This window comes from Amia ocellicauda, chromosome 15, assembly GCF_036373705.1.
Source record: "Amia ocellicauda isolate fAmiCal2 chromosome 15, fAmiCal2.hap1, whole genome shotgun sequence".
NCBI classification, from domain to species: Eukaryota; Metazoa; Chordata; class Actinopteri; order Amiiformes; family Amiidae; genus Amia; species Amia ocellicauda.
Window position 1 is genome coordinate 5,073,040 of NC_089864.1, and position 26,484 is coordinate 5,099,523.

General features: G+C 47.4%; 2 protein-coding genes across 5 annotated transcripts in view; both read left to right on the top strand.

Moving 5' to 3' along the window:
* Positions 1 to 19,366, top strand: part of atxn7l1 (ataxin 7-like 1) — a 24,865-nt gene extending 5,499 nt beyond the window's left edge. For 2 of the 4 annotated variants that reach the window (XM_066724708.1, XM_066724710.1), the window contains 8 exons: positions 4,485 to 4,704; positions 6,686 to 6,975; positions 9,475 to 9,557; positions 9,858 to 10,108; positions 10,202 to 10,376; positions 11,761 to 11,882; positions 12,430 to 13,312; positions 14,065 to 19,366. In XM_066724708.1, coding sequence (XP_066580805.1) covers positions 4,485 to 4,704; positions 6,686 to 6,975; positions 9,475 to 9,557; positions 9,858 to 10,108; positions 10,202 to 10,376; positions 11,761 to 11,882; positions 12,430 to 13,312; positions 14,065 to 14,082 — 2,042 coding nt within the window. In that variant the 3' untranslated portion in view covers positions 14,083 to 19,366. Of the gene's footprint in view, positions 2,773 to 4,484; positions 4,705 to 6,685; positions 6,976 to 9,474; positions 9,558 to 9,857; positions 10,109 to 10,201; positions 10,377 to 11,760; positions 11,883 to 12,429; positions 13,313 to 14,064 lie in introns of all 4 variants that reach the window. The other 2 variants (XM_066724711.1, XM_066724709.1) reach the window with 2 other exon arrangements.
* Positions 19,367 to 22,916: 3,550 nt separating this feature from the next.
* Positions 22,917 to 25,894, top strand: efcab10 (EF-hand calcium binding domain 10). The gene is made up of 4 exons (XM_066724714.1): positions 22,917 to 23,075; positions 23,685 to 23,837; positions 23,991 to 24,081; positions 25,695 to 25,894. The coding sequence occupies exons 1-4, from the start codon at positions 22,940 to 22,942 to the stop codon at positions 25,735 to 25,737; spliced, it is 423 nt and encodes a 140-aa protein (XP_066580811.1). The 5' UTR covers positions 22,917 to 22,939; the 3' UTR covers positions 25,738 to 25,894.
* Positions 25,895 to 26,484: the final 590 nt, after the last annotated feature.

A 26,484-nucleotide genomic window follows, 5' to 3' on the forward strand; every position in this document is an offset into this window, starting at 1 on the left:
GCCTCTGGTTTTGCATGTGTCGTTCCCCCGTCAGCACGGATGCATTGTTATTGATGTTTGCATTGCATTTATTTGCTCAGGTTTGATTTATTAACGCGTGAAGTGTTGATTTTTCCTGTCGTGCATCTGGGACGCGCAGTTTTCGCCGAACTTGGCAGTGCTGGTGCGGTAGTGAAGTTCAGCCCTGACCTTCAGGCTGGGTAGTTGCACGGCAGTTTTGGAAATGTCTCCGGCTCTGCAGTCGGAGTTGTATAAACAAAGACGGTTGACATTTTTTTAAGCTGCGTTGCTGTACTTCCTATGGCAGCGAGCGAGCTGTGTAAAAGTGAAAGTGCTGCCATTTCCTCTGTAGTTGAGCTCGGTTGTGTGCGCTCGTCTCAGCTCAGCCCCTGCGCCTGTTTTGCATGTAAGTGCGACTCTCGCTGATCGTGCGTGCAAAGCCCTGGTCAGATACGTTTGGACAGTACGACCAGAGTTTATTTCAGATCGATAATTTTGTCTTTAGAATCAATGTCGCCATTGCTGTCTTTGCGAAATTCGTTGTCGTTATTATTTAACAGCGTACATCTGTTCATGTCAAGTGTAATGGCAGAGAATTGGTTGTGAGAAACCCACGTTTGAAGTGCTCTGTGACGCAGTAGCCTGTGTGGTTGTGTGACGCAGTATGTGCTTGTGTGACGCAGTAAAATGCCATGCGTTGGATAGGAGCCGCTCCAGGGCTCTGGAGTGACTCTAACTCACAGTTTTGTATGTGGATTAACTGGATGCTTCAGTAACTTGCATAGTAAAAGTATGACTGACACGTCATTGTTCAACATTGTATGTTCTGTTACAGTTTATCCCAGGGTGCTTTTCCAAATATCAGTTGCACCGTAATAAACTACTCTCTCTCATCCACATTTCCTGTAACGTGCTATGCTTGATTCAGTACCCTTCCAGCTTCATTCATTAACCAGTAACAGTAATATATGCATTAAAATGAGTTATAATAAGGGCTCGTGGTTTTCACGGATGTCACAGAATCTTTTCCTTCAATAATTTGCATTTTTGTTTCTCTTTAATTTCTTCATGGACCCAAAGCAAAACATGCTGCTAATAGTCTATACTTGTATTGATCAGACCACAGCATGCCCTATTAGCAAGCATGCAATCAATAACTAGAGAAAGCCGGGCAGCATGTATTGCCTTTATTGAATGCATTGCACACCTGTGTGCACAAGTGGAAGCTGCGCTCCAGACTTGCCACATAGTGAGCGCAAGGTTTTTAAAAGTGTTTTCTGCAGCTAAAGATTTGAAGCGTGTTTTGGGCTCAGGCAATTATTATTCTGGACTTCCCCTGCGAGTTTTTGTGCTGTATTATTTTATTGAAGAAGAAAAAACATGTAAAACAATCGACTCAGTGCGGCTTCTTGAGCTCTTGTAGCCGTACTGCTGCGAGCTACTGATATTGTATGTTTACAAACCGTCAAAATCAGACATTAGGTTTCTAATAACTTCTTTGGTGAGAAATAAATTAAGTAGGTTTAAAAAATGTCAATCTTCTGTTACAGTAATTGAAATGCCTTTAAAAAATAAAAACAAATCTTAATCCTGGCATGGGCAGTTCTCAGAAGTCACGCAGTTTGTGGTGCCGTGCAGAATAATCCAGTTTAGCAGCTCCAGACCAGACCTGGCTGCCCAGGTTTGAGGACTGTTGTTTACACTGTACTATTGTTTCCACTGAGACTTGGGGGACCAAGTTAATACAAATCTCCAGTCAGGCAGTGCTTTTTTAATTGCTCTATTTATGGTTTTGTTTTATGAGAATTAATAGCTTCTTTGCAAAGTCTGATGGTCCTAATTGTACACATGTTCGTTACTCATTGTAGTGGCCGAGAGTGATCAGATAAGAGCCCTGCTGTTTGTGTTCATAAGTAGTAGAAAGTGGCCTCTGACAGTTAAATAAGCAGTAAGATTTCGTAATTAGTGATTCATGTGCGAGTCTAGGTTTTGATTTGTTCCAGGCTAATGTAAAATAAATGAGTAGATGGATCAAATTAAAAAAGTGTAGCTCTTAATAAGCCCCAGGTCTCGTAGTCGCAATGGCAGCCGCTGGCTCGTACGTGTTCGTTTCCTTCACCGAGGTGATCCCAGAACAGCTCTCCTCGCTTTGTTGGGGAAACGGTCCTTTTACATCCACTCACGCACTTTCCTGGCTCTGTGTTGTCTATATTTCATTTCACTCTTTCAGTCATCCCACTTGTGTGCCTCATCTCTGTCCTTGTAATGGTTATGCTAAATTTCCGGGAATGATGGGCAGAAGTAACAGACCAAAACAAAACAATAATAAATAAGAAAAAGGTCAAGAACACAAATCTGAGGCCTTAAAAATGATCAGCAAGGGATGAAGGTCAAGCTCTGTGTGTGGCGTTGGTGCTGAGGGAAGGCTGGATAAAGCAGGCCTGTACAGAGAAGGCCCGGCCGGTAACCTGATGGCGCACTGCTTGAAATTAAAGGGCCACCCACTGAAATCCCCCCTGGAGCACAGGTCCTTAGCACCTGAAACCAAGGAGTCATCGTGCTTCACCTTATCCAGCTTTAGTTTGGAGTCCTGGTCCCTCACTGTGGGTGCTGTCCAGCGCCGGCCCTATCGGCGCCGTCTCTAAACTTCGGACAGATATGATGTAATTTCTGTTTGATGTGCAACCCTTTGGCTCTGCAGGTAGCCGGGGAAGAGTGGCACTGAGCTTAGAGGACCGCTCTGCCAAAGCCAGGCCTGGCGGAAACACTCCGGTGTGTAAGCATTTTACTCTCCCACTTCTGCTTTTCAAATGTTTCTGCAATTCTGTAATGCATAACTTAATTATTTCAAATCTGTTGGCCAATGTTGTGAGGGTTGTGATGCACGCCGGCCGTCGCAGAAGCTGCTTCGATGCTGAGCAGGTGTGTCGGGATTTTAAACCGTTTCTCTTAAACGGCGGTTCCCTGTCCTCCACCTCTCTACCATATATATTATCATTTCTATCCTATGTTTTGTAATATAATATCTAAGATTGTCAGACATGAAAGTGTCAGTCGGTCTTGTCTGGTTTTCTAATCGGCTTTTCATAAACGCAGAACTCGGGGTGATACCTCAAACTATTATTATTATTATTATTATAGTTTGTATTTTGAGTCTAGACCTGTATAGGGCTCACCTTGCCTGAACTGAAAAAAATGGCACAGTTAATGATCAAAATGATCTTCTAGACATTGATTTTGTGTTAATTTATTCATGCTTTAGCTAATTTAACGCCTTAATTATCACATCTTCTGAATCATCACACCCACAAACTCGAGGACAGGATGCTATCAAAGGCTGCTCTCAAAAAAAGCGCCGCAGGTCTGTGTATTGGTGTGCATAAACTCTGTATTCCTGAGGATCTGGATCCATGTATTTGGAGAAGGTCCGGTAGAGCGAGAATGTCCCGGTCACCGTTTACCCCGCACCACCGTGTTTGTCACCTCTGACTAGTGCAGAGATTGAGATGGGCCCATACAGAGACATTAACGGAAGACGCGCTGCTCACTTGTGGTGCAGTCCCCGGAGACGCACGGCGTGGGCTGTGAGGAGTCGCTGAGACTCGGGGGAGACGGGCAGAGAGAGAGCGCTGTTGTCCTGGCAGCGTCGAAGCCTGCGTGGTGAGCAACGCAGAGCCGTGTCAGTGACTCATCTCTCCTGACGGCAGGGTTCGCAGCATCCAACGGGTGGGTCGGTCTGCTGTCTGGGGCTCCGGTCTGTTGCGGCTGGATTCACAGTTGTGGGGAAAAAAAAGACATAAGATCAAATTGTGTAATAAATTTGGCGTACGGTGAAGCCGTATCTAATCTGCATAGCTTACATCTCTCAGGTAAGCCGCCTCCGGATGCAGAGACGGCTGGTAGTGTCTCTGAGCGAAGCCAGTTGAAACCGAGTGAGGTTACTCTGGTTACTGCTGCAACAGCCGTAAACGCGCCGGGATTGTCCACTCGAGCGGTGCTGTAATGTGGGAAAAGAGTTTATTCATTCATCCGCTAGTGCACTAAATAAAACGCTCACTTCTGGGGAAATACTGCCGTCTGGGATTTCGTTTTCTAAAGATCTCGCCAGGGTGCCGGCTGGCTACAGGCTGGCTACCCCCCAACACTCAGGGCAGCTTTGTGACACAGGGCTGCATTGCACAGTTGACATCAGTTTTTTTTTTTTCTCCCCAATGAAGGGACAAACAGAAACACATAAACAACGGAGGAGAGAAGTGCCAGGACTTGTTAATGAAGTTAATGAAACGCCCTTCTTTTGTTTCAGATTTGCGCAGATTTTATTTTTCTCCTCTTAAAGGTACTTCTCCACGGTTCTTTCTGAGCATGGGGCCTCAGTGTGTAATCTTCTCCCTCTCGTGTGTGTGTGTGTGTGTGTGTGTGTGTGTCATGAGGTTTGTCACCAGGCCGCTCGGTGACTGTTGCTCAATCTCCCTTTACGTTTGCAGATCAAAGACACGGCTCCGTGGGTAAACCCTCCCCGGCGCCTGTTTCACCCCCGTGCAATTCCAGGACGCTGCTCGTCCCCATGAAGCCCAAAGTGTGCGTCGGCGGCAGCGGCAGCAGCAACGCAAAGCCATTCAGAACACCAAAAGACAATCTACATACCTCCATTAGTAAACCGCAGCACACAGCCTTCCCTTCGAAAGTGCCACGGGATAAGCCATGGTGAGTATCGCACGTTCCCTCTCGACTACACGCACCAGAAAGTTGCGACCCTGGCTGAAACTGAAAAGGTGACATTTACTGCCCTACATCTGCAGGAAATTAAGAGTTCAGGTCCTTATGTGAGTTCGTTCACCCCTACGCCCCGTATCTCCCCCAAATGAACACAGACAGTCTGTCTACTGAACTTCGCCAGAAAGGGGAGCTGCATTAGCGCTCAGGCCAGCCGAGGCCAAGTGTAGAGGATTCGGCAAAGTGTGGATTCTCTCCACGGCTTTGGGTCGTGATGATGCAAGCCAAGAGAAACGAGCAGAGATCAAAGAGGTTGCATCAGAGGCGCAGACTGTATTTTCACGCTCTGGGCCTTTGACTGTCTTCTCGTGAGTGCTCTCTCTGACCAGGCACCAAAGCCGCGTCTTGAAGGGGTTTCTCGGCTAAAGAAACAGTTTAGTGGTGTCTGAATGTTCACAGAGATGTTCGTACATGTCTGATCTGGGGGTCCGGGTGTGCGATACACACACACACCCCTGACTACCAGACCCATCCGAGAATATCCCCAGTTTGTGTCTGGGTGGGAAACCTCTGGGCACTAGCTGACTTGTCCGGTCGCTGGCTTCCTGTTCAGGGTCAGTGATTTCTGCTGATGGGAAAGAAAAAAAGGGAAGTGGAATATGAATGGAAGTCCACAGATTTGGGAAGCGAAATTACATGTTTGTGCGAGAGGCACAGTTTGGCCTGGACCCTGCTTTTAACCGTTCACCATGAAGACAGACTAATAAATCTCATGGTGGCTGCCTGGGCTGCCTGTTGTTTGTGGGTCGCCCTCTGGTGGCAGCAGTATGACGTGGAAATTAAATTGGAAAGATTAAAACATGATGTGAGGGTGGGGGGGGGCTTGCACAAGAAACAGTTGTGTGCTGGAGGTAGTTTTTCTCCCAGGTGGGGGGACACTGGATATTCATGTCTCACTAATGTGTGTTTATGTGACTCGAAGGATATCTGTTCAGTGCATGGAAAGACACAAACGTTCATAAGCATCAGTATATTGTCAGCTTGATGCGTTTCTTTTTCCCACAATAAGATGCACAGGAGATTTCTGTGCGGTTAATTCTCCTGCCGCTGTCGCCTCCTTGGAGATGGGGTGACTTCTTTAGGTGTGTGTTCAGTGTTTGTTTAGTGTTCCAGCTCCCGTCATTGGGAGATGTGTGGGAACAGCAGTTTAGCGCTGATGGACCGCGCGGTTTATTACCTGGCTTGTATGAAATACCGCTGCTCGCCCCGACCTCCCGTTGTGTTACTTTTGCCCCTGTTATTTTTTGGGGGCATGGATTTGGATGTCTGTCCTGTTAGTACAGACATTTGAAAACCAAGACTTGTTTTAAATGAGGGAATAAAACTGACTTTTGTGCTTTAAAAACAAACAAAACAAAAAAACACGTTGTCATTGAACATTCCATCTTTAAGTTGTTTTGTTCTGTAGTTTCTTCATTGGTCATCCATTCCTCTTCTACAGGACAGCTGAGGGATTCGGCCAATCTTTCAGGCTTCCTCTTATTTAGGGGGGACATTTTTTTATGACAACATCTTATTCCATTACTGCGGTAGAGGGGAAAATAGGCTAGCTATCGTGAATAACAGTGAACTCCCCCCCCCCCCCAGGGTTAACAGAGTGTGTGTGTGTATTCTATATATATTTAGATTTAAAAAACTGATCATGCAAGCTATAATCGCAATCTTTAAAAAGAGACAATCTCAGTGTAGGAACTGGACGCAGAGGGATGTGTTGCCGGACAGAGCGATGTTTCAGACGCACTCCCTGTCCAGTCCGGCCGTCCACAGGCCTTGACCTCGGCCTTACTTTTCCTGTTCTTCATCTCTGTTGCTCTCACCCTGTAGACTCAGGTCAGGGCCGCGTGAAACAGTCCTCTGGCCAGGAAGTGTGCCTCCGCCACCAGGTCTAACGAATAGGCGTTTTTTCTTTCAGTGTCCCAGTAGTGAGCCTTGAGAAGATGCCTCACCCGATGAGGGCAGACGGTGCCAATGTTAAAATGAACCCCACCTCCACCACCACCACCTCCACCTCCTCCGCCTCCTCATCCACCACATCTCCTGCCGCTTTGGTTAAACCTGCTTTGACATCAGCCGCACCCAGGCCCGTGCCTCCGTCGGACGAGCGGACCTTCAATGGCCGGGGCCTCATAACCCCCTCATCGTTAGACAAGAAACACCAAAATGGCAACAAAAGCAGTAATAAGCCTTACAAAAGACTTTCTGGTGAGCATTTGCACCGCATCTGTTTTGTTTTGTTTTGTTTTTCTTTCCATGTAATCTGCTCGGTGTGGTTTATCGTTTTCTTGATAAGGCCGGGGCTGTGCTCGGAGAGAAGCCTGCAGATCTAGGTCTTTGGACCTCTTACCCCTTTTCCACTTGCATATCCGACCCGAGCCGGAACCAGGCCATGAATTTCCAACCCTGCTCCTTATCTGGTGCTAGACTTATTGTCAGTCTACCCTATTACTAGGTTTAAATACTTAATACATTAATAAAATACATTAAAAAAACTGAAAAAAACTACTACAGCTATTTATATACTGGTAAAACTTGTAGGTTTGATCTACACAGTGATTTTAAATTAAATAATGTGTTACAGGTCCTTTTGAGTGACAGTCCTTCATCTGTGTTTAACCTCCAAGATCCGGCAACTAATTTAAACTCGTTTTCTCGCCTCTCACGATAGATGCGTTTATTTTATGATAGTATAAGCTGATAGGTTTTTGACAAGTTAATCTATGATAGAAAGGATCAATCCACACATTTAATGCTGCAGCACATCTTTTGAAAAAGGCGCGCTTGTGACATCAGTGACCTCGTCTCGGCTCGTGCGGTGGAAACGCGTCCGACCAGCACCAGTCGGCTCGGATCGGGGTTGGATGTGCCAGTGGAGAAGGGGCATCTGTGGCCCGTTCACTAACTGTAGTTCCCGGGAAGCAGGTTTTAAAAGTCTCTGCTTCTATTTGTGTGTGTTTGTGAAGCTGAATCAGGTTGTGTCCCTGCCTTGTCATAGCTTAAGTTTGACGTGAGCTCATTTGCATATTTACAAGATAAGTCTTGTTTTTTTTTTGCAGAAGACTTATAGTCAGATCATAGAGGAGTTATTTCAGTTTAGCATAATTTCACACTTTGGTTGGAACTGGAGATGTATATATTTGTACATAGATGTGTGTTAATAGTGTATAATCTGTTGATTGAGGAGATATTACATGCAATATGTTAGAAATGTTACATGTGTGTGTGTTTGAAACGCTACATTAACACTGTTGCTGTTTTGTGTTTTCCATTCATTAAATGGTCGCTTTCCCAGTCAATCACTTTTCAATTGTCACGGCTGTCAACCAGAACCAAAACCAGGTGATTGACTGTGGAAATGAGTTAGAGCTAATCCATTTGATTTGTCTTTTCTTTAAGAATGTTTTTGCATCCATCTCTCTTGTTTGTGAATTTTAATTTGCTCATATTCTGGCATCTCTCTTAACTCTTACTGTGGAGACCCAAGACTCGGTCAAGTAAGATTTTATTGTTATAGTCCTAGTAGTTGAGCACTTGAACACTTTATCTGTAAACAGAAGAACAGAAAGCAGTGAATTATCTGCAATGGCTCATATCTAACTGATCAGTATCTGACTTCCTTTTTAACAACTAATTATCGCATCCTCCCCGTCTCTGATTGGGCCGTAAATGGGTTTCCACAATGTGAACAGTTTCGCTTTAGACTCGATAACACAAACCTGATCTTGGTATGCAAATAAAATATTAAAAAGGGGACAAACAGAATGGAAACTAGTTATTTTAATTCTTTATTTGTTTACTATTACCCGGCTAACGGAGCTGGTCAGTGACCGGATTTCCACGGATTTAGAAAAGGTTGTCCATACGGTTCAAACTGAAGGTCAAATCCATAAGAGGAGATATTACCTCTCTGTCACAAGGCAAAATAACGGGAGTTATCAGTTAAAAACACATTTACATTTCAGTCCCGGGACCTGTTTGAAATGAGAGCCACGTGAGAGTGTATTATACGTGTGCATATCCATCTGACGGCCCTGATTTAAAAAAACATCCACTTTCAGTTGCTAAATATCCATACCATGACAAAAACATTGCTCTACGTTGTGCGTTGTATTTGTAATGTTGCAGTAAAGCGGCAGCTCTGCTAACTCCACTGCGCTGGTGTGTGTCAGTGTTCAGCCGCACTGAATCTAACGCCACTCGACTGCCGCTGAAAAGGGGAAATGTTGGCTTTAGCGACGCTGTGCGTGAGCAGGGTGTGCCGTCAATTCCAGTGGACTTAGTGTGTGGGATAGGGAGGGAGAGAGAGTGGAGACAGAGGAGCGAGGGAGAGGAAAGACCCGGACAGCCGATGACCTGGATTGGAAAGTTGAAGTGACTAGCTCTGTTGTGTAAATTATTCACACTAAACACATTAGTCTTGTTATTCCTCTCTCAGCATTGACAAATCCCCGAACAGCGTGCGCTTATCGTTTAAATTGTACACATTTAGGAGTGCGTCAATAAAAAAACTAATTAAAGCAGCCTGATTTGTCACTCGGGTTGTCGAAACCTCGCAGTGTAGTCGCCAATAGATTCAGGTGTGCAACGAGGAGAAACAACTTGTTGACCTTCAGACAGTTTGGAGAAGCATGTGTATCCCATGGTGGCTGTTGGAAATGAGTGATTCATGTTACCAAAATGTTTTCCTCTCTATCTTCTCTTCAGAACGGGAGTTTGACCCGAACAAGCACTGTGGAGTACTGGACCCAGAAACCAAGAAACCTTGCACAAGATCACTCACCTGCAAGGTAGGCAGCGTTGGGCGTGATCTTCACTCGCCAGGGAAGAGTCTGTTGTGGACGTTTTGTGTTATTTGATTTGTATTGTTTGTACACCACATACAACCAAAACTAACCGGTTGGACGGTGTCCCTCGGGCTTCAAAGGCACGATGCGGTTCTAGTTACTCAGTAATCTGTAATCAGTTTGAGTGTGTCTCGTCTGAATCCCTGTCCCTAACTTCAACCTGGCCCTTTTATGAAGTGTTACCCCACCATTGTACAGAGACTGTTCCCACGTTAAGGCCCGCTCCGGTCTCTGTCCCCACAGACTCACTCCCTCACCTACCGGCGGGCAGTGCCGGGCAGGAGGAAGCAGTTCGACATCCTCCTGGCTGAGCACAAGACCCGGGCGCGGGAGAAGGAGGAGGTGAGGGTCCGGGAGCCGCCCGGGCACAGCCACGCCGCGCTGGCACACGAGCCCCCGGGGGGAGCCGCCACCTCTGCCGCCACCCACCCCGGCCCCAACGGCAGGACTGCGTCGCCGGTGAAGTCTCGACTCGCCAACTCCAACCCGGCCAGGTGAGGTGATGATGATGATGATGTAGGTGTTGATTGCAGTGTTGACAGTTGATGGCAGCAGGCCGGCGACCGCGTGTGTCTCTGTCTCTCCAGGCCGTCGCCGGGCAGCTCGGTCAGCGGGGCAGCAGCGTCGGAGCCGCCCGCCCCGGTTGGGGCAGGGGAACCGGGGGGCGGCCGGCTCTCGAGTGACGAAGGAGAGCCGGAGCTCCCCGAGGAGAGTGAGAGACTGGACTGCCACTACTCCGGACGCCACCCCAGAGCGCAGGGGGTATGACTCTCTCTCTCTCTCTCTCTCTCTCTCTCTCTCTGTGTCTCTCTCTGTGTCTCTCTCTCTCTCTCTCTCTCTCTCTCTCTCTGTGTCTCTGTCTCTGAATTCAAATTCATAGTATAGCAAAAGCAGATACAGATGTACTTTCAAACAATACAAAGATTTGTGGCCAGTAGGTCTCCCTGATTTGTGTGTATTTAGGGCAGGACAGCAGGAAGTGCAGCTCTGTTTCAACCTCTCCCAAATCACAGTGACCGCACAACCGCTTCTCTCTGGCGATCCAGGTTTTCTTGTGTCGGCCAGTTTCTATGGCCAGGCTGTGGTCACTGAGCCTGGATCTGTCTGTGTTTTGTGTTTTTGACCCTGAACAGATACTCTGCCAGGGTGAACTCTTTCTGTAGGGCAGAATAGCACTGTAGTTTATTATTGGATCCAATTTCATGTTTCCAGTGTAATTTGTAGCTGGTTTCCAGATTGGTATTAATAGTTTTCATTGTGCTTGCTGGGAGTTTTTTGCTGGTGGTGCTCTGGAGCTCACTGGTGTTGATTTGACTCAATTGGCTGAGCTCTAGCACCATGCTACTGAGGGGGCTCTCTCTCTGTGTGTGTGTGTGTGTGTGTGTGTCTCTCTCTCTCTCTCTCTCTCTTTCTCTTTCATTTTCTCATTTTTTTATTTTCTCCTCTATATCTCACTCTCTCCTATACCTCTTTATCTTTCTTATATAAATATAGTAGCAGGCTGAGGGGTAGATCGGTCTGGACCTGTGAGTAGGTGGGGCTTCACCACAATGTCACCCTCTCCCAAAAGTGCAAGGTTTGAGCAGGACAAACGGACACACACAAACTATGAACAAACCCCAGCTCCTGACTTATTGTACGTCGAGACATAGACGGCTCCCTCTCTCCACCCATGACTCATTTAACAGCAGCACAGCAGACACTCTGGGCAACCAGTCCACGATCACAACCCGTCACCAGGGTCCAGTCCATTGGCCAGCTCTGTTGGGCGGTTTCCTCGCTCTCTGTGATGCCCGCCGGCCCACCCTCCCTGGCAAACTGCTCAGAGCTTCATTAGTTGCTTGATGAGCCCCACCTGTGAAATTCCCACACTGCTGTCCGTGGTCCTGATGCTGGGAGAGCTGCCTGTGGCTCTCCGTGGTCCTGCGAGACAGGAAAGATGGAGAACGGGCAGGTAGACAGCAGTGGTCTATGACCCAACCTCTCATCATGGTACTATATATGTACTCTAGTATCTTCCTTGCTCTCCTCTCTCTCTCTCTCTCTCTCTGTCTCTCTTTCAATTAATGTGAATTTGAATCTAGCAGTGTTTTTGATTGATTTCTGCAGCTCTGCTGACAATGACTCTCGTCTGCTTGCTTTGCAGTTTTGCACTTTTGGTAGCCGGTTGATGGGCAGAGGCTACTATGTGTTTGACCGGCGGTGGGACCGACTCCGCCTGGCACTGAACTCCATGGTGGAAAAGCACGTCAATTCCCAAATGTGGAAGTGAGTTCGACACACCGTCCCTCACCCCCGCCTCCTGCCGCTGGCTTTGTCTGGTCGTAACTCCTTTGGCACGTGCACCTGAATATCGGGACTGTGTTTTTAAATCCAGTGTAGCTATGTTGTGTGTCAATAGAGAGAGACGCAAACAGAGGGAGAGAGGGCAAGAGAGAGAGAGAGAGGAAGACAGACCGTAAACCATTTTAATAGCATAGCTTAGAGGAGAAAGCGAGACAAATATTTTAGGATTTAATAGATGAGTTGGCTTCAGTTTAATTAAAAACTTTAGTTGTAGCTCCACGCGAGCTCTTAATTAGTGAACTTAATTAGTTAATTGACCTAGCGTAGCCTCTCTCCCCATGTCTGAGGCAGTTCATGAGAAGTGATAACTCCTGATGGAGGGGGGAGCACAGGGACTGCAGACTGGTGCTGCTCGGTCAGGCAGGTTGATAGTGAGTGTCAGTATGTCCGTCGATATCGGTGTGTCTTAAATGCGTAATCTCTGTGTCAGTGTGTCGATGCCAATAAAACATTGTTATTTAATTCCCAGCTCCTCTCTGTGTTGCAGGAAGATCCCCCCCGCAGCAGAGAGCCCCCTGTCGTCCCCCGCAGCCCAGCTGGCAACCGCCCTCCCTGTCCTGCAGGCCCTGGGTGGCCCCGGCGCCGTCTACCTGTCCTCCTCTTCCTCTGGCACCCCCCCCTACCCGGTGCCCCACTCCCTGCTATCCTCGGCCACCAGCATGGGGGGGGCGGACGGCAGCCCCGTGACGTCTCCCTACTCCGCGGCCTTCCCCCACGGCGGGGCAGCCTTCAACGTCCTGGACCCGCCCTTTAAGAGCGCCCCCACCCGGTCGCAGCCCCGGACCAAAACCAGCAAGACGCCGAGAGTGAAGGACCTGCCTCCGCGGGGAGGCAGCGCCGCGGCCAAGAAGAAGAAGCCCCCGCCTCTTCCTCCTCCTCCCGCCCCCGCCCCACTGCAGTCCTCCTCTGCGTCGTCGTACGCCGGGGCTCACCGGAGGAACTGTGTCCTGGCGCCGGGCGCCCCGCTCAACTCTCGTGGCGGCAGCAACAACGGGACGACCCCACTTAGTGCCAAATCTGAGCCCTCAGGACGGGCTGTTCTGTCGGGCAGCTCGGCGGACCCTGTGAAGCGCGTGGGCACCGAGGGGGGCGGCGGCAGCACGGACCCGGCTCTGCTCATGCCCCCACTGGCGCACCTGGCCGGGGACCACGCCCTATCTGCGCACAACACCCTGTCCGGTGTGACGCTCGCCTACGGGAAGGCGGACGGGAAGAAACGCAAGAATGCCGGCTCCAGTGGCAAGCCCAGCAAAGTGACCAAAGTGACCGGCGTGAACAGTGTTCACCGCAAGAGCACCGCCAGCCTTCTCTCCGTCGTGCCGGGGTCCCCCAACAGCACCCTCTCCAGACAGGTGTGTAGTCTTCTCCCGATTGTTTGTTTCAGTAGCTGGAACGCAAGAAGGAATCTGAGAAAGAGTCAGCCCCCTCGTCTAAAAAGGATACGTGCCAGAGTGCGCCGTGCCCTCATTAGGAGAGCTTTGCTTTAGGTGCAGTGACAAACAGTCTCCCATTGTCTCTGCCATCTGTTTCCTTTCACGCCAGCAGAGGGAGAGAGGGAGGGGGAGAGAGAGAGAGAGGGAGGGGGGGTGGAGAGGGAGAGAGACACATTCCTCTTGCACCCAATATCATTTTACAGTCTGTTTGTTTATCAGTGTACTGGTCAAGTTTTAAGCTAGCCTGCCTGATACCAAATCATATCTCTATTTCTATCACAGGGCCTCTCTCTCTCTCTCTCTCACACACACACACACACACACACATGCACTACAGATTGTGTTGCAAGACTTAGTTTCCAACGCTTTGAGTCTTGGGGCTTCGGCAGGCCTCGGTACCAGAGAAGCCACAGGCCGTGCTGTGCAACTACAAGACGCTCCTGTGCGCTCCTGCTGCGCTGTGTTGATCGCGGTGGCCGTTTTAAACCTTCGCCTTATTGTCACGTGTGCAGCCGAGATTAGGACAGGGCAGAATTGTCGGATACACCTCAGAGCTGTGCACCACAACAAAGCCAAGAACTTCTACGTTTGGCGATCGGCAATCCTAATATTCCGCATCGGCGTTTACCGCAGTCCTCCATTTAAGTTTCTCATTTCCCCTCTTCCCACAGCCTAAGGTCCATCACTGAAGGAGGGCCAGCGAGGGATCGGAGGAGCTGCCGGGAGTGGAGACGGCAATCTGGGGTTCAAGGCGGGGGGGGGGAACCCGAGGGAGGGTCCCCAGGGCCGAGCCAGACGGGCCCGGCAAGCGTGAGTTGTTTACAGTCCACAGATTGGAAGGGGGGGCATCCCAATGACTGACACTAGAATGTGCTCCCTGATGAAGTACCGGACCCGTGGATGACACTTTAAAGATGCAAGCGTCGCAGCGGCGTCGATGTACTCGGCGTACGCTCTCGTGTTTTGAGGTCTGGTTTCTGTTTAGTCCAGAAGGTGGTGGATGCGTTCATAGGGAGGATGGTACAGCAGTTGGCCCTGTTGTGTAGTCTTGTATTTTGTCGGTGGCCTGTCGTCGTTATTCTGTTGCACACGTGATGGCCGTGTGTCTCCGTCAGTCGACCGCGGCTCCCTCGCCAACGCTCGACACAAACAGTGTTAAAGTGCACTTACCTGCAGGTTTCCTAACACCTCCAGAGGAACAAGCAATTGAAGGGAATCTATTACTGTTGACGATCACAAAAAAACATCTTCATTCAGTCGGGGTTTGCAGGGGAAGAATAGACATTGCAATGCATTCAGACGTGAGGCTAACACTTATCACGTGCGAGGAAGAGTTTTTATAGTGTTCGTTTTTGTAATAATTTATAATTTACCGAAACCCTGCGCGTAGAGCCGGGGAAAGTTACGTTACAGCAGTGGAGCAGAGATTATATTTTTATTTTATTTTTTAAGATCTGAAAGTGTTACTATACAGTTCCTACGGATGAACAAATGTGTACATATCTTTATTACTTTTGCACAGTTTTATTTTTTGGTCTTGTTCAGTTATATATCTATATCTATATATTTATTTTAATGTTTTCTGAAATACAAGGGTTTAGGGATTCTTTTTGGAACTTATTTTGAAACTGGGTTCTGTGAAGGACGGCGAGTTATTTTGTGTAAGTGTAGGAGATCGTTCCATCGTGGTTCTGAATCGCATGTTTGCTCTGAATTGGCCCCTCTTCTGTGGACGTCCAAGACGCACGCTGACGGCACTGAAGCGTGAGAGAGAGATGCTCTCCGCGGCTGAATGTTTCAGTGAGGTTTTCTTTAAAAAGGCTTCTTTACTGAGTTATCTTTCGTACTTCTGATACACTTTCAACTCTGGAGGCACCTCCAACGATCTGATAAGAGCTTCGATCTTCCTTCCCCCGTATAAACACGACTGTTGCGCGACCTCGGACAGGTCCGTCAGCTTCAGTGCACTTTGTCCTATTTCTGGCACTTATTTATTGATATTTATTTTATTGATATTTTGTGGCTGAAGTTCGGTTGGCAGCGGTGAGGGGGTGGGGGGTGAATAGACCAGTGTCTGTCCGCACAGCTCCCTCCCCCTCTCTATGGAAGCATGTTGAACTACAGGCGTGTTCCAGACAGTATTGATAACAAAGATGTGTTTTTGTTTGTTTGTTTTGTTTGTGTTATATTTTAGTTTTGTTTTACACTATATAGAAGCCTTTAAATTCAGGTGCCTCGCTTCCGTTTCAGCAGCTGGAAAATAGAGATGATCAGTTTAAAGTCTGGCTTTCTTCAGGATCTGGGCAAAAATATTCTCTCTCTGACCCTCAGTATCCAATTAGTTTGCCTTCAAGACCGAATCACCTACTTGTGGGCTTAAATAGGACACAGTGTTTCTTATTAGTATTGATTCCATTTGCTGTTCATGGCTCTATGCAGAAGGAAGGGCAGGTCTGGGTTTGCGTGTCCCGGAAGTGTAAAGCCACTCTGTCTACTCGTTGCCCTACGGTTAGTAGCAAATGTATTAGAGCAGGGGTGTCAGACTCCAGTCCTGGGGGGCCGCCGTGTCTGCCGAGTTTTGTTCCAGCCCAGCTCTTGGCTCCTTAATTGCTCTAATTAAACAATTAACTGGATTAATTGAACACTCTCCAGACTCTGAAATGTTCTGTGGGTTCAGTGTTTTGAATAATCAACACATTGTTAGGCATCAACTACACAAATAATAGAGGAACACAAACCAGCAGACACTGCGGCCCTCCAGGACTATAGGTGGAGACCCTTTATTAGGGGAAAACTATTACTGAGCCTCCCTAGTAGTCAAGTCCCAATCAGTAACCATTCTAATTATGCATTCTAATTTGATAATAAGAAGACTGATATCAATCCACATGTTTGCATTGAGTTAGAGGTTTATTGAAGGCGTTAAAATTGATGTTAATGTGTGTTAGGAGAGGGCTGAAACCATTCTGTCTAGAATTTAAAAAGAAAAGAGCTGTTATGTGATGTCTGGAAGTATTTTATGCAACCACAGACTGCGAGGGGAACGTTTCACTGGGTGAGCTCGTTTGACAGGTGGTCCGGGACTTTTTTTGGTTTGGATATGTTATTTTTAAAATCCTTAGGGAGCGTCACTTTGAAACCAACTTGAAAACCCTCGTTGCTTTTTCTACCTGAAACGTGGCCTCGTCTCACATGTTAAGATGCTGGCATTCAACAGAAAGTGTATTTCCTGGTTCTCTTCCTTGTCGGCGTGTACAGATATACCCCTGCCTTACATCACCACAATGCCCTCCGGTTCTCCAGTCATCCTTACCTCTTGTACAGATGTATCTTATAGATATGACAGGTGTATCTTATAGATATGAATTGAGCCTTGTACATTGTTTTCTTTGGCGGTCTTTGTTCAACATATTGAAATGTGTGGCCAAAGCAATTCTATGAAATGACCTCAAAATGTACAGGATTCGTTATTTCCGTTGTCTGTTTGTGGGAGAAGGGGTGGGGGAGGGGAGTGGTGGATTCAGTGCATGTAATGTTTTACACCATACAGGTATTTTAATAACATTTATGGATTTATCAAATTTACGTTGTTTTTTTAAATCCATGTGTCTCGCACCAGTTTTAATCGCTTAATCCGCACAGAGGTGCTGAAGAGGCAAGGGGACTTTAGTGCAGTCCTCGCCTGCTGTGCCTCGGGGCTAGATGCCACCCCCTGTGCGCGAGACGCTTGGCTTGTCCTCCCGCTGGCCTTTAGTGCGACGGTCCCGCGGCGTCTCTCTGTTCAGCCCTGGAGCCTGCTTGAATTTCTGGTGTGTGTTTTGCTTTCAACATTTCGTCAGAGTGGGAAGGGGGGCGGTGTCTGGTTTTTAATTATTTGCCTTAAGTAGATCATCATTATAATAATTCTGTATTATACTTGAGTGTTTTTTTGTTTTCCTGTCTCAACCTGATGGGTCTAATTTGGTGGTTCTCAACCCTAGTCCTGGAGGTGTCCCTACCCTGCTGGTTTTGATTCCAATTGAGCTCTTAATTACTTAATTGGACCTTAAAGGTAGGGTATGCAATCTTATCCAGAAACATTTTTTGTTATACTGGTTGAAAGTCTCATCACATTCTGATAGCAATCAATACTTTAAGTGGTCTAAATGTAAATATATATATATATATATATATAATCTTCTGTGGAAGGGACAGGACTAAAAAAGGGTCGACCAATCATTGCATTCGGTCTGAAGGTAATCATAGGATGTCCTTCCTGTCTGTCAGTCTATATTTGCGTACCGCCGCGAAACTTGTTCGCGCAGACAATCACACGTCATCAGCGCGGGAACCTTGACTGTGCAGAGCGAGCACGAGAATGGAAGGCTAGCCGCAGCTACTATTAAAAAAAACATTAAAACCGTAAATAAGATGTTTATGCTCGGTATTATTGTAATGTCTAACCTGTGAATGAGACATGAGGTAATCTGAACCCGCTGCGATGGATTCCACCCACACGTCTCTCCTCCTGGCGCTGAGACTCCGCTCTGTGTGCACATGTGTGATGGAGGGGGCGTGGCTTTGGAGATGCTGTGAAGCGAGGGCTCTATGCTTTCAAAACAAGCTGCTACTGCTGCCTCTCAGGATTGCACACCCTGCTTACTTGTGTTCTGTAACTGATAAAAAAGTTGGTTCCTTAATAAGATAAGTTCTACAATGTTATACAATGTTATACTAAACTTAAAACCCCTACTGTTTAAAATCATGAAAAGGCTCTGATTTATGAAATGATTCATTCAATTAAGGGTTCAATTAAGTAATTGAGAGCTCGGCTGGAACGAAAACCAGCAGGGCAGGGGCTCCTCCAGGGACAGGGTAGGGAACCACTGGTCTAACTGCTCGATCGACAGTATATAAAATAGGAAAACGCACATCGGGTATGTTCAGTGCTGGATAGGAAGAGAATGTGGACGTGAACTTGTTTTACAGTCTGTATCTTCCGGTCGTTGTCCACATGCCGCCAGCGAGGGGGAACAGGAACACACCTGCAGTTGGAGACTAGAGACCCCAGTTTCCTTGTGTTCAGCGATGGACGAGATCCTCAATTAGTAAACCTGTTATTGGGATGTTGCTTTATAAACGGGCCGCACTGTTCGTGGCTGCTTCAGTCTCTGCTTTCTACCAGGATATGGCCATTGACCTGTAACAGGACAGTCGAGGGGTTTCACGTACACCACTTCACATGCAAACGGCTGCAGCCATAGGAAGGGGGTGGGGACAACTCTATGCCTTCTTTTGTACTTGTGTAACAGATGTAAATAAAGCTGACCAAACTTTGTAGAGGATAGTTTATACGGCGTCATCTGTTCCTGCTGATTCTCAGTGAACTGGTGTGTGTGTTTATTTTTTTATGTTTGTTTTCTCTTCCCGATTGACACCTTTTCAATATTATTTATGGCACCTTTAACAAACCCATGTGCTGGTTTGTCATGGATTGTGTTAACTGTTCTTGCACAAATACCGATTTGCACCCGCCACGTTGTGCTTTCCTGCGACGGATACAAAATACGAAACATAAAAACTTGGAGCGTGAGGAAAGAACTTTATTTTTGCGTTTATTTTTGTGTATTGCTATATTGTACGTTGGTTTCCTTTCGATTCTGTTGTGTTTAGGAACACTAAGAAACATCTGGGCACTTACGAAAAAGTAGATTTGCTTTTGTTTTGGTTTCCTATTCGCAGTATCAGGTAGCACCTCCATCCCACCCTCTGGACGAGAGCAGACTGTGTCCGCAGTCGGTGTAAATATTCAGGATATATGGCTTACTGAAGGGTTACAAAAAAAAAAAATACAGAGAGAGAACAAACGATTGAATCGATACTGCCATGGTTCGGCCCCGACCGCAGAGCCCTCCTCTGACTGTGAGGGGATCTTTTTTGTTTTGTTTTGTATCTGGCTTTGTAAATAAAATAATTTATATGTTTGTAAGAAAACGCAGCGTCTGGTCTCTTCATTTGAAAGGGGAAGATGAATTACTGGAATTTTTTTATTATTACTACATCCCTGAAGCTCCTCGGAAGAAAGGGCAGCTTACACCGAGAGAGGCAAGGGTTGTGCGCAGGCAGCGGGAGCCACACCCCCACAGATCCTCTCCCCATCTCTCCAGCGCTTTCGAATGACAGGAAGGCCCTTCCGCAGCCGCCCACCAATGTCTGCTGCTCTGTTCCAAATGCATAATCTTCCATTAATGAGACCTAAGAGGATTCTCTTGTTTTGCCGCGTTCAAACAGGTTAATTGCCTGTGAGCCGCTGAAGGCCAGCGTCCCGAATGAGTCGTGCCAAGCTTCCTCGCCTGCTGAGCTTCCAGATCCAGTAGTAGCAGCCGAGTTACTCCTCTCATACTACTTTGAGTAGTACTTCGGCGCTGGCACCAGCAGTTCTAATGGTTTCCTGTGATAACGGCCCAGCTCCTCTACCAAGGAGGTTCAGATATGAGTCTGTTAAGCCGTTTCTATTAATCCAAAGCATGCTATTTTATCACCAGATTATTGTTTTTTAAAGGGTTTTATAAACAGCATGTTGGTAGTTGCTACAAAAATACATCAAAACCACCCTCACCAAGTGTTGTTGCCCCAGCTGTCCAGTAGAGGGCGACAACTTCCCAGTGTGTGAACCCAGACAGCAGATCCTTCTCCACTGTGTTCACTGGCAGGGCTGATTACAGAGGACTTAACCCCAGATTTTGTTTATTCTTTTTCCATGCATGTTGTTCTGACCTGCATGTGGGAATCTCCATTAATATTTCCTGTGCCACCGATGGACCAGGACGAAAGCAGGACACGGACAGAACCGATCCCCTTCGATTTGAAGTCTTTGACACGTGTCTGTGGTCCAGTGGTCGACTGCCAAACATCCCGAGACACTCCGACACGCCTGCGCCGCTGTATTTTTAGGACAATTTAAGCTGCTCTTAAGTGTCTGGAGAGGCAATTAATGTAGCCCTAAGTGGATGAGTCCATGCCAGGTTTATTCTGAGGCGGTCCGGTCTCTGAATGGACTGGCCTCGCTCCACAACTCACTGCAGCTCCTGTGAAACAACATCTTACACTGAATTCAGAGCCGGCGTTCACTTCCACGGCATCGCTCTGTCCTTATGGTAATGGATTAGCAGTGACCTTGTAGCTGATTGTGTAAGCGGGGGCCTGGTGACCACCTTTTGTTGCGTTCCCTCAGGGGGAAGGGCTAGGGTAAAGGGATTAAAACTCCCCCCTCCCCAGGAGCATTCCTCTGATACTATTCACCGCTGTGATAACGCCAGGCCTGCAATGTTAACTCCTCGAAAAAACTCAAAAGGTACAAGACTACGGGGGCCCAGAAGGGAAGGAACCACGAGGTTTCACTGGATTTCACTCCGGTGTGAAGGCCCTGCGAATATGCAAACATCACAGAGGGTGTTCAGACCATTTATCTACAATTAAAAATGTGATCTGTTGCAGTGAATTTGATAATTATGAGTTTGTGTCCACCGTTAACTGAATCTTTGCCCCCTGTGTACAAAGCATATGCACAAACGAATAAACCAAACCCATGAATTTGTACCAGGAGTTTTTTCTGTCTTTTTTTCCAGCCATGTTGATTTGTGGAGCTCCATACGTTCCCATTGTGAGCTGTGTGTTAACAAAAGGAGAGGCACAACCCCCCCCAGCACAGTGATTGCAGAGTGGGGAGGAGGGGCCGACTTCCCAGCCATCGAACCAGGGGAAGAAAACTGACAACCGCGTGACAGGTAAAGCTTTATCTGCAAAATAAACAAAAACAAGTGCTAGCAAACGGCTGCATAAACTTACCATTCAATTCTAATAGCCTTATAACATCACCGCCCCCCCATAAAATGTTTATAAAATGTGTGTGTGTGTGTATATATATACACCGATCAGCCATAACATTATGACCACCTGCCTAATATTGTGTAGGTCCCCCTTTTGCCACCAAAACAGCCCTGACCCGTCGAGGCATGGACTCCACTAGACCTCTGTGGATGTGCATTGTCATCCTGGAGAGACCACTCCCATCAGGATAGAAATGTGTCACCATAGGATAAAGGTGATCCCTCAGAATAACTGTGTCATGATTTGCAGTGACCCGTCCCTCTAAGGGGACAAGTGGACCCAAACCATGCCAGGAAAATGCCCCCCACAGCATAACAGAGCCTCCAGACCCCCTCACTGTAGGGGTCCAGCAGTCAGGCCTGTCCCGTTCTCTTGGAGTCCCACACATGCACTTGCCCACTTGTCCAGAACACGAGCCAGTTGAGCGTATTTGTGACTGAAGCTCCTGCCATTCGTGCCCCAATAATGACCCCTCTTTCAAAGTCACTTAGATCCTTTCCTCTTGCCATCATTATACAAATCGAGGTCAGCTGGGCCTGCTCAGCATTTGTATACATGCACAGAGCATTATGTTAATTGCTTAATTGTATCATGCAGTGCATTATGTATTTCCACTCATTTATTCAGGTTTTTCCTTTAATTTGTCACCCATCTGTATATACACACACTACATCTTCATAATGGGACAAGCCTTCCTCCTCTAGTAGTGAATAGTAGAATAAATTAAGAGGTGTTTTTGTTAAGGGCACCAGAGCTCCTCTAGGGCGCAGTGATATTTTGGACAGTGGGTCAGAACTGAATCAGTTTGATAGTCCATGTCACCGATACTCACAATAACACCCTGGCACACAAGGATGGCAGCGATCATTGACGGCAAGGTGACCTTATTAAGATCCTGTTCAACGCGATGTGAACAGCTGGCAGGTACTATTTATTGGGTCTGTGTTGTACAAAATACCCCTGGTAAGACTGTCTCTGGACTCCCAAAAGTATTGGGACAAAACAGCTAAATTCACACATTGGGTTTAAAATGTGGATGTGTGGGCACTGAGCGCTACCATCCTTTTGGTATCTGCATTACAGGATTAAATGATCAATCAAGTGTTGAAGCTCTTGATGGTAAACCCGTGTTGAGCAGCCCTGCTGTGCGCTGCATTGTGTGGTGTTGATGCTGGTGCTTCCAATGGAGACTTTGGCAGAGACTTTGACAGCGACACACAGGATGTCCCAGCAGTGTGCTGGAGGGGCTGCACATGCAGTGTCTGCGGATGTCATCTCCCACCTGGTGCAATAACACATCACCTCCCCCTGTGCTGCCTGCGTGGCTGTACACATGTTCAATGTATTTCCCTTACAATCCCAAAATGTGCGGCGTGTGTGATTCACGGGTCATGTATGACATGGCCAGACTGCTGGCTCCGGAAGCTGCGGTGAGGGAGGCTGACGCTTTGGGAGACGGACAGGTTGACGCGTCTCTCTCGCAGCGAACGAGCTCGGAATTGAATCAAGACGACGCGATGACGCGATGACGCAACCGGGCGCAGCAGCCAATCATGGCCCGAGACGCTCCCGTCCCCGAGCAGCGTCAGAGCGCGTGCGTGCGTGCGTGCGTGGGGGGGGGAGCTGCACCACGTGACTGGCGGTATCCTAGCGACGCGCCGACACAGTGCCGCTGCCATGGCGACCCGGGACCCTCGCGCACTCGGCGGCATGGCGACCCCGCGCGAGCAGCACGCGGCCCGGTACCTGCGCGAGCACCGCATCCCCGCACTGCTGCACGCGCTGACCGGCGAGCTGCTCTTCCACCGGCCCGGTCAGTGCGGGGGGGCGATTATTACTGCTGCGCTTCAGGTGCATGCATGCTTGCATTGTTATACTTCGGGTAGACTGTATAATCTAGTAACAGATAGTGATAATGTCTCCGGTACTAATACATAGATGTATGTGCGCCGTAAAGGTGGGATGCAAAAAGCTGAACCTGCTGCATGTGATGGTGAAGTACTGTAGTCTGCATTGAAATGAGTCTGGTGAACGATGCGTCGAGTAGGGAGATGCATCCTTCACTTATTCTGACGGATCCTTCATCAAATGCTTTGTGAATGTAAAGATGACCTGCTGGTTGTGGGAGGGAGGAATGGAGGACAGCGGGTGTGTTTGTTGTGGGTAGAAACCAATGCAAGATCCTAGGAAGTGGATGGTGATGTAATATGTAGGACAGCTGTGGCACATTATTGTTTTCAAACCACCCTGTCCCCTCGGACCGGCTAAGGACGCTCTGCTGATGTTGAAGTTGTCCTTCTGTGGCTTTCACAGTTTTCAGCTCTCCTTCAGTCGTTCTTCCTGCCATGTGTCCCAGTCTGCCCCTGTGTTTGATAGCAGGGATCAGACTGGTGACTTCTGTTCCTCTGTTTGCGTTGCACAGAGCGGCCCCGTGAGTTTCTGGTTTCGAAGCTGGAGATGCTCAAGTCCACCCACACCCACCCCTGCCTTTTCAGTGACTCCAACCTGGACGCTGTGTTTGGGATACTGGACACGACAAAGCAGGGGTACATCAGTCTAGCACAATATAAAGAAGGTAAGGCATTGGTCATACTATAACTACTACTGTTATTATTATTACATTTCGTATCAGTTGTTAGCATCTCTCACAAGTATATAATATATTAGTATACTACTAATAACGTAGATGGCACTTGTTAAAGATGTAAACTATCATTGAACTCTACAGCCCTGAACACTCTGGGAGTAAAGGATTTTGACGAGTCTCCGGAAGGAGCCGAATTTAACAAGATATCTCTGGACACGTTTAAGAAAGAGGCGTAAGTACCAACTCCGTGATCCCAGCCCCTCGCAGGATAGACACAGAGGCTGCAGCCATGAAGTGCCTCTGCAAAGATACGCAGGAAAGAAAGTGTGATTGGAGGTTTATGGAAGCTTGTTTAAAAGAATAGGCTGTGTTTGACGTTTTTTATGTCTTTATTTATCAAGCACAATCAATTAAATCATTTTAAACCCAGCAGGCCCAGTCCTTATAGTCTGCAGGGCTTTGCAGAGAGGTCTCCTGTATAAATGGCACCAGCACTTCAGTGGCTGTCGACTATTTTGCCATCTATACAATGTGTTAAAGAAAAACAAACACACGCACGCATCCTCCAGGTGTAATCTGAGTCGTCTCCACTCTCCAGTTCTGCCCGGCTGTCACTGGGAGAGGTAGACCAGACCTCGTGGCTGCTCTCCAGTTTTGGTTACCTAACTGCAGACGTGCCTGCAATCCCAAAACAACTGAACGACATTGTGACACTAAAGGTGTTGACACCTGTGTGCAACCAGTAAACTCAACGTCACATTTACATGATGGCGTAGGCCTCCGATCCCCGAACCCTCACAGACACCGTCGCTATCCAGCGCACTTCTGGTTCTGCTTCATAACCCGAGCTACAACCGGCGCTTCGTTTTCTTGCGTCTTCCTGGCGGCGGGGCCCCGGTGCGTGGCTGTGAAGAGCCCGTTCCCGGTTTGTCGCACTGACCTTCCTCAGAGCGCAGACGCCTCGCTGGGCGCACGATGTAGGGGCGTATCGCAGCAGCCACTGATTGGATTTTAATTAAACTGCAGCTCTTTGTCTCATTGGGTGTTAAATGGATGTGTAGAGTAATGGACTCATGAATGATAGATTTAAACTCGTGGCCTTTGGAAGGAGCAGTTCAGATCCCATTTGCTCCCTCACCTTGCAGAGGATCACTGTGAGGGGGTTTATATTCATTACATTTATTATAGGCGTGTCAGAATAGATCCTTAGAAAAAGAGTATGAAAAGCACTGGTTAGAAATGCATGAAAATACAGTGAATAAAAGGACTTTGCTAATCAGGTTTTCAAAGTTCAGCAGGCAAGCCAGAGAGACTCGTTAGTTATAAAACATTGCTTTTTTATCAACTAAAATGTTAAAAACCCTTTTTAATTTCTCTTTGGGAACATCTCTATATTATGTGCAGAGAAATATCTTCAAAGCACGTTCAGATGACAAACCTATCCACGATTTATCCGTATAACATTCCCTTGTGATATGCATTACTAGACATTACATTTGTACAGTACTTGGAAGGAAAAGACAGCCCTTGTCCTCAATTGTGTCCGGCGACTTTGAATTGAAAACGATGGAGCTTATTTTTTAAAATGGTAGCAGATTCAAAGTTTTATTCACTGAACCTCAATGGCCACCGTATCAGCAGCAAAGCGCCCGGAATTGAAGTGAATGAATCTGTAGTTTGGCCACTTCCTCAAAAGAGAAATGAAGATGAATGTGGTTTAAAACACTCGTCTGGTTTTGATAGGAGACCATTCAAGGCAAGGGTGGGCTTTTCCTTTCAAGCCGGCTACAGGATGCTTTTCTTGAAGCTAATGACATGTCCTGTATTCTTGTTTTATTTTCCCAGGAAGTCCGGGTTATTGTCATTCCCAGCAGCTCCGAAAGTGTGATTGCTGTGCAGTGTCACAAGCCGAGGAATTGTCATCTGTGGAAGTAAATGTGCATCTAAAATTGTTGTTGTTATTATTGGTTTTATTTAGTTTTGATGTTCAAGTTTGATTTCTGAGTTGAACATGTTCTCTTGAAACAATAAAAGACTGAAATGTCTGTTGTAGTCGACTGTTTGCTGTCTTCACGCTAATTGAAATCGGGCTCATGCTGACAAGTGGCACGTCCGCTCCCATTGGCCGGCCGGTGAGATTGATGTCTGAGCACGGGCAGTACTGAGCTGCGTGTTGCAGTCAGAATCGAAACGGTAATCTCCCAAAGAGAGCATCATGATGATTGGTGATGGTGGGAGTCAATTAATTCCACGAGAGTGTCAGGCTGTTCATCAGATCCAACAGTTCTCTGTCTGCTCCGAGCATACAAATAAAACCAGGACGCGTTTGTCGGCATTGGAGAACAGTGAGGATGAAAGGACATCGGCTTACGGATGTGGCCTGCAGACCTGCCTGGAGAGCAGATGACTGTGTGTGTCCCTCTGCCCTCAGGGAGCAGTTTGTGGCCTAATCCTGAACAAAAACAGTAATATTGTGTCAAATCAAAAACCACACGCTGAAAGGGGAGATCGACAACTTTAAAATACGTGAGTTAGAAACAGTCAATCGATTATAAGGCCTTGTGTGGCGCACACCCACAGGGAAATACGTGTGAAAACTTAAAATAGTAAAAACAGGAAGACTTGGGATCAACGT